Consider the following 19,140-nt stretch of genomic DNA (forward strand, 5'->3'; position numbering starts at 1 on the left):
TTTGGTACACTTTTGAGTCATATGTAAATCCTTATTCTCTCTGTTTTATCTCATGCTCGATTGAACATATTTTGATCCAATTCGGTTCAGATAAATCTTATTTCTGCTGTAAATCTCATTAGATTTGGTCCTTCGAAATTATGTATTTCTATATATGTGTATATGTTCTTTGATATATATGTATATACGTATGTATTGATAAATCGATATATTAATAGATCGTTGTTTAATAATTCTTATCTGTGTAAATTCCAATTTTATGATTCTATTGTTAAAGGACGTTAGAAAGTCAGGTAAAATTACCCATTGATAGATACCTGTGACGTAGTAAAAATCCCAGCCTTTGTCAACCAAATATTCTCATTATAATCCCAACTAATTGTATTGTTCTCTGACACGTTTTGCCAGAGGTACACGTCTAGGTAAATAATTTGGGATTTTGTCCTATTGTTCTGAATAATAAATTTTTACAAGAATTCTCCGCTGTTATTGTCATTAATCCCTAGCATAATAATTGCTTTTCTCAAATCGCTCGATGACACAAACTAAATTTTTACAATAATCTCTGCCCTTAGAAAGTATTTGCATATTAGTTGCTTTATTAAATCAACAAAAATTATCTCTATTAGTGTTAATTTAAATTCAATTCACGATACCAAATATAATTTTCACACAAAAAAACAAGAAACTGATAATCTGATTACACTCTTATATATACATATTTTTCTCTCTACTCTTTGTACTCTTTCCAAGGGTCGCTAGGTTTTATTCTCTTTATCATTCATCTCTGACTGGTACACTCTTATTATACTCTTATACTCCAATTCAAAATGGCAGAAATTGCAGAGTATTTTTATGCAATGCACGTTTCACAAAGAAATATCGCCAGAATTGCGAACGTTGTTAGTTCAAATGAACAAGGCCTCTCTAAATGTAGAATTAGGGAATATATTACTCAGCTTAGGGCAGCTTATAAATCGTATTTGGATGCTTTGGAAAACCTGGCTGACGACGAAACTATTCTCGAAAGTGAGGAAGTAGATATTACTTATGAAAAATATATGGATGCTTTATGTTTCTTAGAAGAAAAACTGGAAGCTAAACAGGCTTTTAAATTTGATACAAAATTTAAGGCGAATACTTCCAGTAAACACATTGTTAAAAGTACTGATTTGAATATAAATGGCCAAAAAGAAGTTAAAAATACATTTTACTCTGACTCCCTCCCCAATCAGTTCAAAGAGATGAAAGAAATAACTATAAGTACTTCGTTTAGTTCTGCAATTGTTCAAGCTCAGACGCAAGAGCTTCAAAAGCCGACTTATAAAAACACTTCTAATAACATTAGTACTCAAGATGTAATAGGCCAGCCTCTCTTAAAAATTGTGTTACCAGCACAAACAGTCACTTTTCAAAATACTCCAGAACAAAATATGATTACTGAAACTGTAATATCTACATCTCCCGTGCTTCTTAACATTTGTCCCCCACAAATATTACAAGAGTCCAATACCTTGGTTTCAAGTCAAGTTTTACATACACAAAATATTTTAATCTCTGCTCCTATTCTAAAAACTGTCAATTTGTCTCCATTGGTTATTGAAAACTTAACTCAAGTACCGCCTTCTTGCGGTGTGCAAGCGGAATTGGCAAATATACCTCCCCAAACTCGAACACAAATTCAAGATATCTCTCAACCTAAAACTTTAAATGCTCTAAATATACGACAGGTTAATAAACTCTCTATTCAAGCTCAGAATATATTCACTCCCACTTTCTTACGTTTCAATAAAATTCCTACACAAAAATCTATTGATTTATTATCAATTGCAACACCTTGTGAAGAAGGTGATGTACATGTCGATTTTTTGAAAATTATCCCTCCTCGGAATAAATCCATAGTTCCTCCACTAATACACGAAAATCAAATACTTCTCTCACAGCCTCGTATTGACACGGATGTCATCAAATTTCTCTCAATACAAACTGTTCTTACTCATACCCCCTCACAATCTAATTCATTAGATTCAGTCGAACCTGCCTTTTCTTCTGTTACCGTGGCCCTACCATTCGTAGAGGGCCAAGTAACAACAGCTACTGCAGTGCCCAACAATATTCTGTTACTGGAGGCCCAGTCTGCATTGCCGCCTCCTGATATGGTGAACGTTAATGTAACGTGCCCTACTCCGTTGTTTACTGTCCCTCAGGTTCAAACTTTTGCTAACCAAACCACACACTCAGTAGCCTCTCATACTATAAAAAATTATGCAAATATCGACATTATCGTGACCAGCGCCAATAACTTGGAAAGGTTACACATACTATATTCTCAACTACGCTCGCTTCTGAACATTCACGGTTTCCAACTCTATAAAATATATTTAAATTCTCGTGCCTTTTCAAATGAGCATAATTTGATCTTCACTTCAGAAGTCAATCTTGACTTAGTTAGTAGCTTCTCTAAGGTCCTAGGTATTAACAGGTCAACTTATCAAGACGATTTCTCTTTTAAGTTGCCTATTTGTGAAGAGGCGCCTCCCTTAACAAAAAGAAAATTATGTACCTATGTTTCTCGAATGTATAACTCCTTAGGAAAACTCTTATCTTTTAGAGTACACTCTAAATCTTTCTTACAACTTATCTGGTCATTGCCCTTAGACTGGTACAGTGATATACTGGATGACCTATTGATCCCGGATTGGAAATCATTATTGGATACATTCCAATCAATATCTAAAATAATTACATTTCCCAGATGCCTGACACTTCCACTGCCTAAATCGGATATGCAATTACATTGTTTCACCGATGCCTCTCAGGACATTTATGCTGCTTGTGTCTATCTTAGAGTCGTGTATAGTGACAACACAGTCACGTCTCGCCTCATAGCATCGAAAACTAGAATAGCTCCACTAAAAAATAAACTAACTATTCCTCGGTTAGAATTGTCTGGTATCTTATTAGGTGTCACTCTTACTAGAAAGGTACTTGAGGTTCTTTCAAAAAACGTCACAATATCTGAAGTTCACATATTTTCAGACAGCCTCATCGCTTTAACATGGATTTTAACAACTAAATTTACATGGAATCCATTTGTACTTCATCGTGTCAGTCAAATCAAAGAATTAAGTAAATCCTTTTTATTTTATCATGTAAGTTCCTCTTTAAACGTAGCAGATTTGCCCTCTAGAGCCTCAGATATCACTCAGTCAAATTTAAAAAAATTGTGGACCGAAGGTCCCCCCTTTTTAGTTTCCAGTGTAATAGACTACTCTCAATTCAGGATAAAAGAATGGGCGGGAGATTTACTGGAACTCAGACACACTCAGGTCACTTTAAGCACAACCTCTGACATATCTCAAGTGAATAATACCCTTGAAACCCTTTTTAATAAATGTTCGTCATTTTCAAAAATTCAGAGAACTCTGGCATATGTTTTTCGTTTTCTCTCAAATCTAAGAAAAAGACATACTAATTCACCTTTAGAATTAGGACCACTGCAAGTTTGTGAAATAAGCTCCTCCACCACTGTGATTGTTAAGTACATACAATCACAGGCCTTTCCTAAAGAATTTCATGAGTTAAAACATCAGAAAATAATCTCTGATAAAACTATCAGGGCACTAAACCCCTTCCTCTCTGAGAAAACTGGACTTCTTCATGTAGGTGGTAGATTAGAATTTGCCCCTATCTCTTTCGAACAGAAACATCCCTTGCTACTACCATCTAATCATTCAGTTGTCAAATTAATGATAAAACAAATGCATGTTAAATTGGGACATGCAGGTGCCATGACCACGTTGTCAAATTTTCGTTCGAAATATTGGCCTATCTCTGGACTAAGACAAACAAAGAAGATAATACACGACTGTGTGAAATGTTTCCGTTTCATGACACCCAAGTCAACACAACTTATGGCAGATCTCCATCCCGATCGTGTTCTCTCGACAAGACCTTTCCAAAAGGTCTCAGTAGATTACAGAGGTTTTTTCATGATCCGATCCTCTCATCTTAGAAAGGCTCCATTATACAAAGCATACATAGCCTTCTTCATATGTATGACCACCAAATGTGTTCATATCGAACTTGTCACCGGCTTAACAGCTGATGCTTTTATTCTCACCCTTAAAAGATTTATTGCAAGGCGGAGTGCTCCCGAGATTATATAGTTAGACAATGCTACTAATTTCTATGGTGCCCGCAATCAGCTTCTTGAGTTAAACGAACTCTTTAAAAGTAAGAACTTCTCGCAGAGGATTACTAATTTCTGCTCTGAAAACTCTATTCGTTTTAAATTTGGAGTGCCTCGTAACCCTTCTCAATTTGGGTTGCATGAGGTAGGGATTAAAGGTGCCAAATACCATCTTTATCGTCTTGTAGGAAATCTTCGTTTTACCTTTGAAGTTTTTTATACAATAATTTGTCAAATCGAAGCCATTTTAAACTCAAGACCTATCACTCAGCTCTCAAATGATCCAAACGATCTCTCAGTCTTAACGCCCGGACACTTCCTTGTAGGAAAAAGTCTCACAAGTCCACCAGAACCAGATCTCTCAGAAATACCACAGAACCGTCTTTCCCTCTTTCAGCATATCTCGAAAATTCATCAAACCTTTTGGAAAGGGTGGTCGGTGGAATATTTGCATATGACCCAAAGTAGGAGTAAGTGGAACATCGCTACTCATCCTTTAAAGATAGGTGATGTTGTACTAATTAAAGATGAAGGGACTCCCCCACTCCTCTGGCCTCTGGCAAAGATTATCGAAGTGCTCCCAGGCAAAGACTCTCTTGTTCGAACTGTTAGGGTATCCACACCTAATGGCGAATATCTTAGGTCAATAAAGAAAGTATCTAGGTTACCCTTTAACCAATAGTGGTACTTTCTGCCAAACATGTATATAGTTTCTATAGACTTTAGTTTCTCTAGATTTTAAATAGTTTTTAGTTATCTTAGTTCATTACAACAGTACCCCTAATGTATACTGGTTTACCCTCGTTCTCGAAGTAACTATTTGATACCCTATCCCAGTGGCGTAACTCCCGCCCCCAGTATGTTCAATTTTTTCACATGCGAAAAATCATGTCATTTTTTCGCTGTATTACTAGCTACCATTCTACCACAATTTTACAATTATTTCCCGTTCTCCAACCCTTCCTACTCACATTTTAAACCCACTCCATTAGAAATACAGACAGTTGTAAGATAGCAAAGAAAGTCACACTCTCTTGCCTGTTGTCTCTCGATGATAACAGACACTCTCTCTTGACTGCTGACTGTTGCTAGAGACAGTCGTCCTCTCTTTCGTCTGCTGAGTCCTACTAGGCAGACGTATTATCTCTCTATCGCTACCTATCGCTTGGTACAGACTTACCACGCTTTTTCTCTACTCTAATTATCTCTCTCGCTTATAGTCACGCGAAAAATACCGCAAGTACTATTTTAAATCGTGTACAGACGCAAATGTGCTATATCTCGTGTGATCTAAGTGTTAGTACCGCGAAACACGTCTTCAGAAACCGGTAACCGGACAGTTTCCCCGTATGAAGAACAACCGCGACTGAAAGCCTCTAAATACCGCGAGTGTGTGTATGTGCAGCAGAAGAATTGGTAAGACTTTATATAAACTTAATTTGCTATAATCTGTATAACCTTTTACCACATATCCTAATTTATTTGAACCAGCCCTATGTAATACAGTCCTCTTTAACTGAAATTATATTCATAATTTCACATATGTACACCCTTTTTGTACAATTATATATACGGACAAAATTTAAAAATTCATGAGAGCTGAATGGAGGACCATTATCAGAAAATATTTCACAAGGCAGTCCATTAATAGCAAACAAATTTTTTAATTGTGTTACAACACTGCTAGCCGTTTTGTTCATTAGTTTATTAACAATTGCAAACTTCGAAAAATAATCAACCACAACTAAAAAATCTTGTGAGGCTACTGTCATGAAATCAATACCAATTTTTTGCCAAGGTATTTCAGGTACATCATGTGATTTTAATGGCTCCCTATTGTTGCTCTTATAGCTCATTTGACAAGTCAGACAGTTCAGAACAATGTTTTCTATATCCTTCATCAATCCCGGATAATAAATTGCTTCTTGAGCCTTCTTCTTACATGATACTACACCCTGATGAGACTGATGTATAACATCAAGAAATTCACCCTTCAATTCTTCAGGAATAATTAACCTTTTTTTATAAAATAATACATTCTTTAATAAATATATATCATGTCTGTCAGACCAGAATTTTTTCACCTCAGAAGGTACAGAGCTTTTATGCTCAGGCCACCCATTTAAAACATAATATTTAACTTTTTGTAAAGATGGGTCAGTATCAATTGCATTTTGCAATCTTTTTTCATTTTCTTTTGATGTTGCTACAATAGAATACACTTTTAAATTATTTTCATCATCTATAAAATTAGTATTTATGGTTTTATTCAAAGGATCTCTACTTAAATTGTCAGGAACTTTGAGATTTTTACCAGGAACATATTTGAGTGAAAATTTATATCTCATTAATTGCATTGCCAGTCTTTGGATCCTAGGTGACATTTCATCTAAAGGTTTTTTTAACAAACCTAAAAGAGGTCTGTGGTCTGTCTCTATTTCAAAATCTATGCCATAAAGATAGAATGAAAATCTTTCACATCCATACACTATATCAAGAAGCTCCTTTTCAATGTGGTTATACCTCCTTTGGGTTGGAGTTAATGACACTGATGCGAATTCAATTGGAAACCCATCTTGCGAGACCATGGCCCCCAAACCATATGGGCTGGCATCAACAGAGAGTTTGGTCTTTTTGTCAGGGTTAAAATAATGCAAAGTAGTGGCTGACGCCACAAGATTCTTTAGTTTATCAAAACATGCCTGTTCATTATGTCCCCAATGCCACTCATTTTTACTAGAAAGTAAACATCTTAGAGGACTAGTGTGTTCTGACAGGTTTGGTATAAATTTTGCAAGATATACTATGGTTCCCAAAAAACGTTGTAATTCTTTTTTATTACTTGGTGGTGTCATTTTTGTAATAGCTTCTGTTTTATCATGATCAGGTGAAATGCCAATATTACTAATCTGATGACCTAAAAATTTCACTTTTGTTTGACAAAATTTAGATTTTCCTAAATTCAAAGTTAAGCCACTCTGTTTAATTTTTTCTAAAACACATTTCAAATTTTTATCATGTTCATTTTTAGAACATCCAAAAACCAAAATATCATCAAAATATGTTATTGTTCCTGATATACTATCTAAAAGTTCAGACATATATTTTTGAAAAATTTCAGGTGCACAGGTAAGGCCATATGGTAATCTCAGATATCTATAACGACCAAAAGGTGTAGTAAAAGTACATAAAAGTGAACTTTCATAATTCAAAGGCAACTGAAGAAAAGCAGATGACGCATCTAATAATGTGAAATAATTAGCCCCTGAAAGCTTAGCAAATAAAGTATCTTGAGTAGGAATTGGAAACCTTTCTCTTTTAACATATTTATTTAGATACACAGGATCCATACATATTCTAATATCAGATCCCTTATTTTTCGGAACAACTACAATAGGATTTTGCCATTCTGTGGGTTCACTAACTGGTACAATAAGGTTTTTACGTACCATATCATCAAGTTTATCTTTAACTTGGCTCCTTATAGCCAGTGGAATTTTTCGTGTCCCACTTATGAATGGCACTGCATCACTAGATAAAGTTATATTAAAATACCTGTTGACCTTTCCTACACCTGAAAAAATGCTCTTATAACTATTTATAATATGATTTGTTTCATTATCTATCATACTAACACTAGGCTGATCACAAACAATTTGAAAGTCTCTTGCTGCCTTTAGGCCTAATAGAGATTTTTGTTTATCATTATCTAAAATATAGAACAGACAATCTTTAAATATTTTCTTGAAAGAGCAAGGTATATAAATTTTACCAACAACATTAATAACATGTCCAGTATAGCTAGATAATGAACTATTAGTATTTTCAAGCATTTTATAATCAATATTTAAATTTTTAAAATCACTACTGTTCAATATATTGACTTCACTTCCAGTATCAACTTTTAAAATACTCTCTTTACCATTAATAATGATTTTTTGGAACCATTCTGAAGAGTTCGGATTAATTTCATTAACAGTCCACACTATAAGTAGTGTTATAGTACCTGTTCATCAGTTAAATCAGTGTCAGAATTGCTACAACTACTATCGTTATCATTGATTTCATGGACTTTGTTGTTATTATCAGGACAAAATTTACGGTAGTGTCCTTTTTTGTTACACAAAGAACAATATCTGAAAAATGCAGGACACTTACCCCTAATATGCTGAAGTCCACATTTATAACACTGAATATAATGGTTACCTGTATTTTTGTCAGTAACTTTGTGGCTTGTAGACTGCTCCTTCTCATATTTTGAACCATACCTTGACTGTCCTGTAGATCCAGGTCTGTTTTCTTCATTTCTTTTATTCACGACACTAACACTTTCACTTTCTTTGGATATTTCACGTTGAGTAACAGCACTATTTTCCATAGCCCTACAGATGTCTATAGCTTGTGCTAGTTTTAAATCAGCACATTGTAATAATTTTTCTTGAATTCGTAGATCATGTGTACCCAAAACAATCCTGTCCAAAATTAAAGTATCCTTTTCTTTAAACTCACATGTTGATGCTAATTGTTTCAAGGCAGTTACAAACTGATCGATACTTTCATTTTGTAATTGATCTCTTTTAAAGAATTTAAAATGTTCATAAATTAAATTCTTAAGAGGGCTGCAGTATGTATCAAACTTACACAAAACAACATTGTACTTCTGATCATCTCCAACATTTTCATACTCGAAGGTATAGAATATCTTTAGCCCTTCATCTCCCAGCTGATTTAGGAGAATAGCGATTTTTATGTGGTCTGGTTTTTCACTTTTGCCGGAGGCTGTTAAAAATAACTGGAACTTTTGCTTCCAAAATTTCCACTCGTGAGAAATATTATTTCCTTGGAAACTAAACGGTTCTAAGCCTTTACAAGTATCTGTCATATTGATTCGAGCACAGTATAGCTCCTTTACTTACATATATTTTTTATAGGCTTTTGTCACATGCACCGGCTTTTAACACAACTTAACCTATCGTCACTTTTCCGCTGCCACCATGTAATGTATTCCTCTTTAGGACTGTTGGACATAACATAAAGCTACTTACGATAGGTTTTATTAATTTATTAAGCTTTATAAGAATTGTATAACTTAACATTAATTCAGTTCACATGTAGTCCATGACCTAAATCTATTGTCATGTGTGGTTGTCATGTCACTGCTGTCACTTAAGGTTCCGTTTGCCAAGTGCAACGTTGCCAAGTATATCCGTACATGAAAACCATACATAACAGCCGGGACCTGTTATCTTACCTTCGCGACAAGCTGTCGCCGGGATGCAAAAGACGACAGTTTATTAGTCTGCTGTTCAATATCTGCTCACGTGTTCCTTTTCCTGGCACAAATCTTCGGCTATCTCTGGACGTAGTTCTTTAGCCGTTCATTGATTATATGTAGCAGGATTTTGATTGCATAAGAAATAAGGGCAATGATTCTGTAATTGCTGAATACTGCTATACTCCAGCAAATAAATGAAATGAGTCATACGCGTGATCACTAACTTTATCGTATCGTTCAGCTGTCGCAATGACTTTTACCAGGAAGAGTGTCAGTAGCGGAGAATTTATTTCTTATTTAGCGTATGGCATACAATAAGAACACATAATTAAAAGCAATAGAAAACGTTAAATGGAGTATTACAAACGAACATCTAATATATCAATATAATCTAAAACCTTTTCGTATTCAGGAATGTCATCTTCTTAGTTTTTCTTGCTGTTCTGTCAATATATTACCCTCCTTATCTCTCCGCATATTTTGTTTGAATTCTTGTCTGCTTTTGTTCAGTTTCTGGTAAAATGTTCTTGTCTCTATTGGTATACTTAGTTATTATAGATCTTGAAGTTCTTTGTTCATATTTTCCCTCTTCTTTCTGCGGTGGATTTTCTTTTCTTCTTTACGGTGTTAGGTATTTATATTCCTCCAATGGTTGTCGGATTCTGCGTCCCTGCTATATCAATAAATATGCTGTTTTTTCATTCTGCTATAATCTGGCGTTCTTCGTCAAACTAGTCATTCATTAATGTTCTTCTTTATTTACTTTCCATGCCTAGTGATTTTTCAACTGCTTCTTTCATGATGTTTCTGCATCCTTCCAGCTCTTTATTTATGTTTTCATGTTTTAATCTGTTTTCTAGTTTGATGATTATATTTTGTTTATATCTTCTATTTTTGTTTGTATCTTTGAGGCCTTCCCTTGTATCGTTCATGTTTAGAACCTATTTTTTTTATGTTTAAAATTCTGGCCCTTACCCTACTTTCGACTAGGTAGTATCAGGATCCGCTTTTGCTCCTTTCCTAATGCGAACGTTTTTTTTTATATTCGATTGGTGTCTTGAGTTTACAATAACATGATTTATCATATTTTCTGTAAGTCCTTCTAATGCTTTCCAGGTGCCTGCGTGTATAACTTTTCGAGCAAAGTTAAAATTATACAATCGATTAAAAAAAAAACTACTATGAAAAAAAGACAGACCAAACAAGCATCTGCGGTCGCTATATAGTATTTTATCTATTGATAGATGATAGACTAAATATTCAATACTCAATATTCTATAGAATACATATATATATATATATATATATATATATATATATATATATATATATATATATATATATATATATATATATATATATCCATTTTTAATGTGAATGACAACATCATCTGCAAATTTCAAGTGGTTTCGTTTGTCTGGTAGCAGTTAATAACGTTATTGCCAATATAATAGGCGGATACAGCATTTCAAGAAGAACAAATATTATTATCCTTGTCTATATTCACGGTATTCTTTATATAACAATCGCAGAAACATTATAGTAGAAAACTTTTTCGCTTTCTTTTAACAATTGATGAATGTGTGGATTTAATTAAGACTAATATTTAAAACATTCAGGTATTTATGAACACGAAGGAAAGCAGTAAAAATATTGCAAAACAAATTCTCATAACAGTCAAAAGTAATAATATGGCGCTGTGAAATAAATAAATCACAAAATGAAACAATAACAAAATCTGGTCGAGAAATATAAAACTTTGAACACTAGTGAACACCAGAAAAAGGAAAGTAAAAATTTATTCAAAAACATAAAAATCCAAAAGCGAACACGTAAACATTTTTTTTAAATCCGCAAATCGAATTTATATAAAAAACATCAAACCGCTAGTCCAATCCTGATATGGAACCAGCAAAGCGAGAATTGGCAAATTGGCAAAGAATGAGGTTACCTACTTACCTAGATTTGTGAGGTTTGCTTTTTGTTCCGAAATGTATGTAATCGCAATTTCGATCTGACATAGCGGTGTACAGTTGTTACAGGAGATAATATAGCAAAACAATGCCGTTAGAAAAAAAAAATCCATCGACGATTTGTTGCAACGAAACGATCTGTGCGTACTCGATGTTGTTGGCAAACATAGCATCGGGAAAAAAAATACATATCAATTTCGATAAAATATGATAAATAAAACAAGAACTTAAAAAATAGAAATTTTAAGCGTAAAACCACACAAACCTTTCTTTAGAGGTGTCTATCATAACTATATATACCTTTGTTAATATAATTATTCTCCTTTGAGTACATTCTCTCATCAAAGATCATTAACAGTTTTCGAAAAATTTTCTGTCTTAGGCCTTCCTCAAAAAATCGTTTCAGCACAAGACTGTTCAATGTTTAAGACTGTCTAAGATTGTTCGCCAACTCCAGAAATATCTGGAATAGAAATCTAAACTTTTAGACTAAATATTTCGAAATATTTCAGTGTGGAAAGATATTAAAGATATTACTTACTAGATCAAACGACCCTTTTAAATCTGCAAGCTAGTTACAGTGACTTTATTTCGATACATTTTGTGATAACCATATAATATATATGACTAAGGAAAAACAATGACAGTGTAACGATAAATATTATGGCGCACAAAACTGTAAACATGTTTTTCTAATAAGTATTTTCTTAGTAGTATATCTATATATTATAGTAGGCAATATCCAAGGGACCCCTACGCTAAAACCAGTTCCATAGCCGTCGACCGAATTCTAGTAAATTCGCCGAAAGACTAGTCCTTGAGTGACCTTTTCGTCTATTTGATGGAATTCCGTTCTAATGGAGAAGGTCATCGATCCTTCCAGATAACGGCATTTTAAGTATATGTATATATATATATATATATATATATATATATATATATATATATATATATATATATATTAGAAGTGATTATTTCGACCAAAAAATAATTTATAAATACGTTCAAATTATCGGGTAAAGTGGTCTGTAATAAAAATGTTTCTTTTTTCAAAATTACTCAATATTTCGCCATTTATTTAAAAGCTTCCTCAGGAGTAAAATAAAAACAATTTGAACATTACAAAAAATGGCGTACAAATACATTTTAAAAAACACGCAAATAAAAACTGACATTTTTTGTAATGTTCAAATTGTTTTTAGTTTACTCCTGAGGAAGCTTTTAAATAAATGGCGAAATATTGAGTAATTTAGAAAAAAGAAAGATTTTTATTCCAATTTTTTTTTTTGGAAAAAAAAAATTGGAATAAAAATCAGAAAAAATTGGAACCAGAACCTCAAATGAATTTAAAGTCACTAAAGGCCTAAAGCAAGGATGCTGTTTGTCACCGACACTCTTTAAAATATACGTCCAAGAAGCATTGAGGAATTGGAGAAATAAATGTAGATTTATGGGCATCGAAGTGGGACAAGAAACTCTGTATACATTGTTGTTTGCAGATGATCAGGTGGTGGTTGCAACCGATGAGGAAGATATAAATTATATGAATCGAAAATTATTTGAGGAATATGCCAAATGGGGGCTTACTGTAAACATAAGCAAAACAGAATATTTAAAAATTGGAGGAAATACCACAGATCTGAGACTTGAAAACGCAGTCATAAAAGGCTACAACCAGTATAAATATCTAGGAAGCATCATATCAGCAGATGGCAGAGTTAAGATAGATGTACAAAACCGAATAACCCAAGGGAAAAAATGCATCCGAATACTGAATTCATTACTGTGGTCTAATAAAATAAAGATGCATACCAAACTTCGCGTATACAGAGCAATTGTAGAACCAATTACCACATATGGTGCCGAATGTTGGACGATGACAAAAAATGAACGAGATAAAGTAGACGTTGTGGAAATGGATTATCTTAGAAGGTCATGTCGAGTATCGAGAATGGAAAGAATCAGGAATGAGGAAATACGAAACCGTACAGGAATTAGAGATACTCTTTCAGATAGAATACAAGGAAGGCAATTACAATGGTATGGTCACGTGATGAGAATGGAGGAGGAGCGGTGGCCAAAGAAAGCCTTAATGTATGTTCCGCCAGAAAGAAGGAAAAGGGGAAGACCACCAAATTCCTGGAGAAGAGAAATTACAAAAACAATGCAATCTAGAGGCTTAGAAGAGGGAGATTGGAGAGATAGGAAAAGATGGAGGCTGAAATGCGGGAAGCGGCAATCGCCGTAGGACCCCCGTTATATGATGATGAAAGATTTTTATTACAGACCACTTTACCCGATAATTTGAACGTATTTATATATATATATATATATATATATATATATATATATATATAACATTGTATTTAAAGGGACAGGTTTTTGAATATCGAGTTAATTTGAGTCCGAAAATAAAATTGTACGCGGAAATAAATATAAATAAATATTGTGAAATAAATTAGTAATAAAGACTTTAATAAATTTGTAAGTGTTATAAATAGAACCTTTGATAATAAATAAAGACAATAAATTAGATTAATAATAAAAATATAACATTGGTGTTCAGAAGTGGAATATATAAAATAAATTGTGAAAATGACTACGATTTATGAGTTCACAGTTACGAATTTAAGAAGACATCTCGAGAATAGAGAATTAGCTTCTACCGGAAAAAAGGCTGAGTTAGTCCAACGACTAAAGAACGCTTTGGAGGAAGAGGGTTTTGATTCAGAAACTTATATATTTGAAGATGCTGTCATCTCGTCGATTTTGAAATTAGAGAACAAAGTTTCTGGTGACATCGCATCATTGGAGAACAAAGTTTCTGGCGATATTTCGAAAGTTTCTGGTAATGTTGGCAAAGTTTCTGGTGAAATCGCATCATTAGAGAACAAAGTTTCTGACGATATTTCGAAAGTTTCTTCTGATGTAGCCAAATTTTCTGGTGATGTAGGCAAAGTTTCTGGTGATGTAACCAAAGTTTCTGGTGATATCGCATCATAGAAGAAAAAGTTTCTAACGAGATTTCTTCTCTAGAAAGCAAAGTTTCTGCTAACATCTCTAAAGTCACTTCTAAAATGTCTGCTCTTGACGATAGAGTGTCTTCGTTAAAAAACCAAGTTGCTGCCGATATGTTGGCCTTCGAAGAAAAGATATGGAAAGAGATGGAAAAGAAGCTGGAGGAAACAGGGACAGCAGAGAGAAGAAACAATCCAATTACAGCAGAGACAAAAGAAGACGAGACGAAATGTAAGTTGGAAACACGGCCGAAATTTGAAGGAAGTGGAGGTTCGGTTCATGTCAAAGTCCCAACTTGCGACGGAAAATCGTCATGGAACAACTACATGAAACAGTTCGAATCAGCTGCAATAGCGAATGGATGGTCTGAAAAAGAAAAGGCTGTAAACCTGACTATCGCTCTTCGAGGAGATGCCTTAGATGTGCTTCAGACCATAGCTGTAAAGGAGACGGATGATTTCGAACAACTGAAGAAGAGGTTAAATATGCGATATGGCCACGAACATTTGGAGCATGTATATCAGTCGCAGCTTAAAAATCGAAGACAAAAGAAAGATGAGGCTCTTCAAGAATATGAGGTAGATATTGCCAGATTAGTACGATATGCTTATCCAACAGCTCCCGAACACATGATGGAAAAATTGGCCGTTCAAACGTTTATTGATGGTCTTCGTGATCATAAAATGCAGAGAACATTGCGATTAACTCGTCACAAGACGCTGGTTGATGTCTTATCCACTGCCCTCGAATACGAGTCAGCTACACAGGCATCTGGCGGTTACAGTAAAGTTAGGACTGTAAAAAAAGAAGGAGATAAAGATAAACTTAAACAGCTCGTTAATATGATGAAAAGTATGACATACAAGAAAACGAAGACCATAAGATGCTGGAATTGTGACGAAATATGACACGTACGAAGTTTATGTAAGCACCCTAGGTACGAGGCAAATCAAGAAACTCACCACCAGTAAAACTAGAACGGGTCGGCCTTAGGGGGCAGCTTCGACCCAGAACTTTTCCAAAGACCCTCTCATACTAATAGCTTCTTTGAAATGTCGTGAAGATAGTGTATATGTAGATGGAGAAATAAATGGTAAAAGGCATACGTTGTTGGTGGATACCGAAGCAACCAGAACCATTATACGCCCGACAGTTATAAACAGCCGTAAGAAACTGTTACCAACGAGGTTGCGACTTCGGACCGCTACAGGTGAAAATGCCAACTTTCATGGAGAAATCCAGGTACAATTCGGAATCGGAGCAGAAAAGTTCGTCCATACCGTTATTGTTGCTGACATCGAAGAGGATGTTATATTAGGAATGGACGTAATGAATATGCATGGATTCCAATTGGATTTTAAGAATAAGGTAATTAAAGTTGGCAACGAGGAGGTATTTCTTCATCCACATGATGACAACACTGTGCAAGCAGCCATTAAAGAAGATACAGTCGTGCCTGCGAGAAGCGAAACGATCATAGTAGCGCGGCTACAGGGAATTGTGGACGAAGGGAGACCTGTTATGATGGAGCCTTGGAACCATGACGACGAGGTTGGCCGTGGAATCATAATTGGAAAGAAATTGGTGACTTCAACTAAAGAAATTCCTGTGAGACTTATCAATGTCAATGACTACCCAGTGACCATCAAGAAACAGACAAAAGTAGGAACTTGTGTACCTGTGACATCCATAATCCGTCAGGCGACAACATCTGATAATTCCAACGACAAATTCGACCAAATGGTTGCAGTTGCGGGACAGTCTCTAAATCAGATGGAGAAAAGGAAATTCAGGGAATTTCTTCGGAAGTATCGTGATATTTTCGTACCGAAAGGAGGAAAGACGGGAAGAACTACCGTTGTTAAGCATAAAATTGATACTGGTAATGCTAAGCCAATTCGTCAAACAGTTCGACGATTACCACAGGCGAAAAGAGAGAAGACAGCCTTCACCACAGGATCTGGATTGTGGCAATTCAACGTTATGCCATTTGGACTCTGTAATGCTCCTGCGACATTTGAGAGGCTTATGGAAAATGTGTTGAGAGGATTATCTTGGAAAATATGCCTGGTTTATCTAGATGACATAATCGTCTTGGGGGAGACATTTGAAGATCATTTAAAGAATTTAGAAAACGTTTTTAATCGAATTAAAGCTGCCCAATTGATGTTAAACCCCAAGAAGTGCCAGCTATTTCAAGGTAAAGTCAATTATTTGGGTCATATAGTCAGTAAAGAAGGAGTGGCCGTGGATAAGGGAAAAATCGATTCCATTAAGGAATGGCCAATACCAACGGACAAACATCAAGTGAGAAGTTTTCTTGGACTATGTACTTACTACCGGAGGTTTATTAAGAAGTTTGCAGATATCGTTAAGCCATTAACGCGACTTAAAGAGGAAGCAAGAGACTACCGCTGGGATACAGACTGCAAAATGCCTTTGAGACCTTGAAAAAGCATTTAATCACAGCACCAATTGTAGGGTATTGTAGGGTTTATCTTAAATACAGATGCAAGTAATGTGGGAATTGGAGGAGTGCTATCTCAGATTCAAGGAGGACAGGAACGAGTCCTTGGATATTTTAGTACAGTTCTTTCAAAATCTGAGCGGAATTAATGCGTCACGAGAAGAGAACTTCTAGCAGTAGTGAAATCAGTAGAGCACTTCTATCAATACCTCTATGGAAGGAAGTTTTTAATCCGAACCGACCATGTCGCGCTTAAGTGGTTGATGCAGTTTAAGAATCCAGAGGGTCAGATAGCCAGATGGATCGAACGACTCCAAGAATACGATTTCAAGATTGAGCACCGGGCCGGAGTTAGCCACAGAAACGCTGCTTCTCTTTCCAGAAGGCCATGTCCAGCAGAGTGTTCCCACTGTAACAAAACGGAATCCAAGGAAGCAGCAGTGCTAAGAACAACGATGGTCAACGACGACTGAACGCCTACTAAGATCAGGGAAGAACAAGAAAAAGATCTAGTTACACAGAAAATTCGAAAATAGAAAGAGGTAAGCCGTCGACCACCTTGGCAAGAAATATCAAACCTATGCTCAGTAGTTAAGACGTATTGGGCCCAGTGGGACTAATTTCTCATGGAAGATGGCTTGCTTAAACGAGTACTGGAAAATGATGACGGTTCAGAGAAGACAAGACAGTTGGTGATCCCAAAGAGCAGAATAGCCGAAGTACTTCGTCAGTTTCACGAGAGTCCATCAGAAGGGCATTTTGGTGTAAAGAAAACCCTTCAGCGAATTCGGGAACGTTGTTATTGGATGAACAATTCCGACGACGTAAAGGACTGGTGTAAGAAATGTAGTGTTTTTTTTTGCTACGAGTAACGGGCCTTACCGAAAAAAAAAAGCACCTATGAAACAATATAATGTTGGAAGCCCGTTTGAAAGAATGGCTTTTGATATCGCTGGGCCATTTCCAGAAAGTGAAAATGGAGGCAAGTACATGTTGGTAGTAATGGATTACTTCACTAAGTGGGTCGAGATTTACGCACTTCCAGACCAGAAGGCCGCTACCACTGCAGATAAGTTGATCCAAGAATATATCAGCCGATTTGGAGTGCCTTTGGAGATCCATAGTGACCAAGGCAGGAACTTCGAAAGCGATCTATTCCAAGGAATATGTGATAGACTAGGCATGAAGAAAACAAGAACTACAGCATATCATCCGCAATCGGATGGTATGGTAGAACGGATGAATAGGACCGTTGGCAAGTATTTGACAAAGATGATGTCCGATCATCAGCGAGACTGGGACCGATATCTTCCGTTCTTCACAATGGCCTACAGATCTGCTGTTAATGAATCAACAGGCCAGACACCAGCCAGAGTCCTATTCGGACACGAGATGCGACTACCTTGTGATCTAGAGTTTGGGTGCGACATGGAGAGGATGTAGCAGGTGAAGATTATGTAATCGAATTACGAAGAAGAATGCACGATGTACATGAGTTGGTCCGTTCCCATTTTCAGATCGCTAGCGACCAAATGAAGAAACGGTACGATACACAAGCCGAAAAGGGGTGCTTTAAGAAGAACGACAAAGTCTGGCTCTATAATCCCAAGAAGCGAAAAGGTTGTTCTCCCAAATTGCAGCAGTTTTGGGAAGGTCCATACCTCATTATGGAGAAGATCAACGATGTCATCTACCGAATAAGCAAGATTCCGAGGGGAAAGCCGATGATAGTACACCATAACGGGCTGGCGTCTTTCGAAGGTGGCCATGACGTAGATGAAGAAGTGGAAGTAAACCAAGTCCAAGATGTGTCTGACCTCACGTTTGAGGAATTCATGGGGCCTATGGAGGCACCAGTAAAGCAAGTTCTACTCGCGCTTCCCGATGACTACTCGCTGGCCCTTACCATCCCGGCCAGTATCAAAGACGCACCAGGGTTGGCATCCGTATTTTGAAGGAAATTCGGTCGAGTTGAAGAACTTCAATGCCAAGTGCCAGCTCCGTGGAAAGCCTTGAAACGCCAAGATGCATCACGTTACCTTTTCTACCTGGTAACGAAAGACAGTGCCCGTGACCAACCTACCTACCGAGATGTATGGGAAGCCTTACTTCAATTGAGAGAGCACGTACTAGAGTCCGACGTGCAAAAGTTAGCCATGCCAAAGTTAGAGTGCCGCCAATTAGATTGGAGAGTTATCCGAAGTATGGTGGAGAA

At 36.0% G+C, this 19,140-nt stretch overlaps 3 protein-coding genes across 3 annotated transcripts in view; 1 reads left to right on the forward strand and 2 right to left on the reverse strand.

Annotated features, from left to right (window-relative positions):
- The window catches only part of LOC140447732 (uncharacterized), a 458,740-nt gene that overhangs the window by 307,271 nt on the left and 132,329 nt on the right, over positions 1–19,140 (reverse strand). The window lies entirely within an intron of this gene.
- LOC140448965 (uncharacterized) lies at positions 831–4,169 on the forward strand. The gene is made up of 2 exons (XM_072542106.1): positions 831–1,029; positions 2,026–4,169. Exons 1-2 carry the CDS (start codon positions 831–833, stop codon positions 4,167–4,169), a joined length of 2,343 nt encoding a protein of 780 aa, XP_072398207.1.
- On the reverse strand, positions 4,682–9,074 carry LOC140448966 (uncharacterized). Its single transcript, XM_072542108.1, has 5 exons — positions 8,351–9,074; positions 7,965–8,198; positions 7,275–7,901; positions 6,603–7,109; positions 4,682–4,923 (listed from the first exon to the last, which is right to left on the reverse strand). The coding sequence occupies exons 1-5, from the start codon at positions 9,072–9,074 to the stop codon at positions 4,682–4,684; spliced, it is 2,334 nt and encodes a 777-aa protein (XP_072398209.1).

The sequence above is a fragment of the Diabrotica undecimpunctata genome, chromosome 8 (genome assembly GCF_040954645.1).
Source record: "Diabrotica undecimpunctata isolate CICGRU chromosome 8, icDiaUnde3, whole genome shotgun sequence".
NCBI lineage: Eukaryota > Metazoa > Arthropoda > Insecta > Coleoptera > Chrysomelidae > Diabrotica > Diabrotica undecimpunctata.

Excerpts from the sequence above, each read along its gene's own strand:
- LOC140448965 (XM_072542106.1), top strand. The coding sequence starts at position 831 with ATGGCAGAAATTGCAGAGTATTTTTATGCAATGCACGTTTCACAAAGA. Across the intron at positions 1,030-2,025 it reads CGACGAAACTATTCTCGAAA|ATTCAGTCGAACCTGCCTTT; the intron begins GTGAGGAAGTAG and ends CTAATTCATTAG.
- LOC140448966 (XM_072542108.1), bottom strand. The coding sequence starts at position 9,074 with ATGACAGATACTTGTAAAGGCTTAGAACCGTTTAGTTTCCAAGGAAAT. Across the intron at positions 8,199-8,350 it reads TGGACTTCAGCATATTAGGG|GTACTATAACACTACTTATA; the intron begins GTAAGTGTCCTG and ends ACTGATGAACAG. Across the intron at positions 4,924-6,602 it reads AGACCACAGACCTCTTTTAG|AGAAACTAAAGTCTATAGAA; the intron begins GTTTGTTAAAAA and ends TTTAAAATCTAG.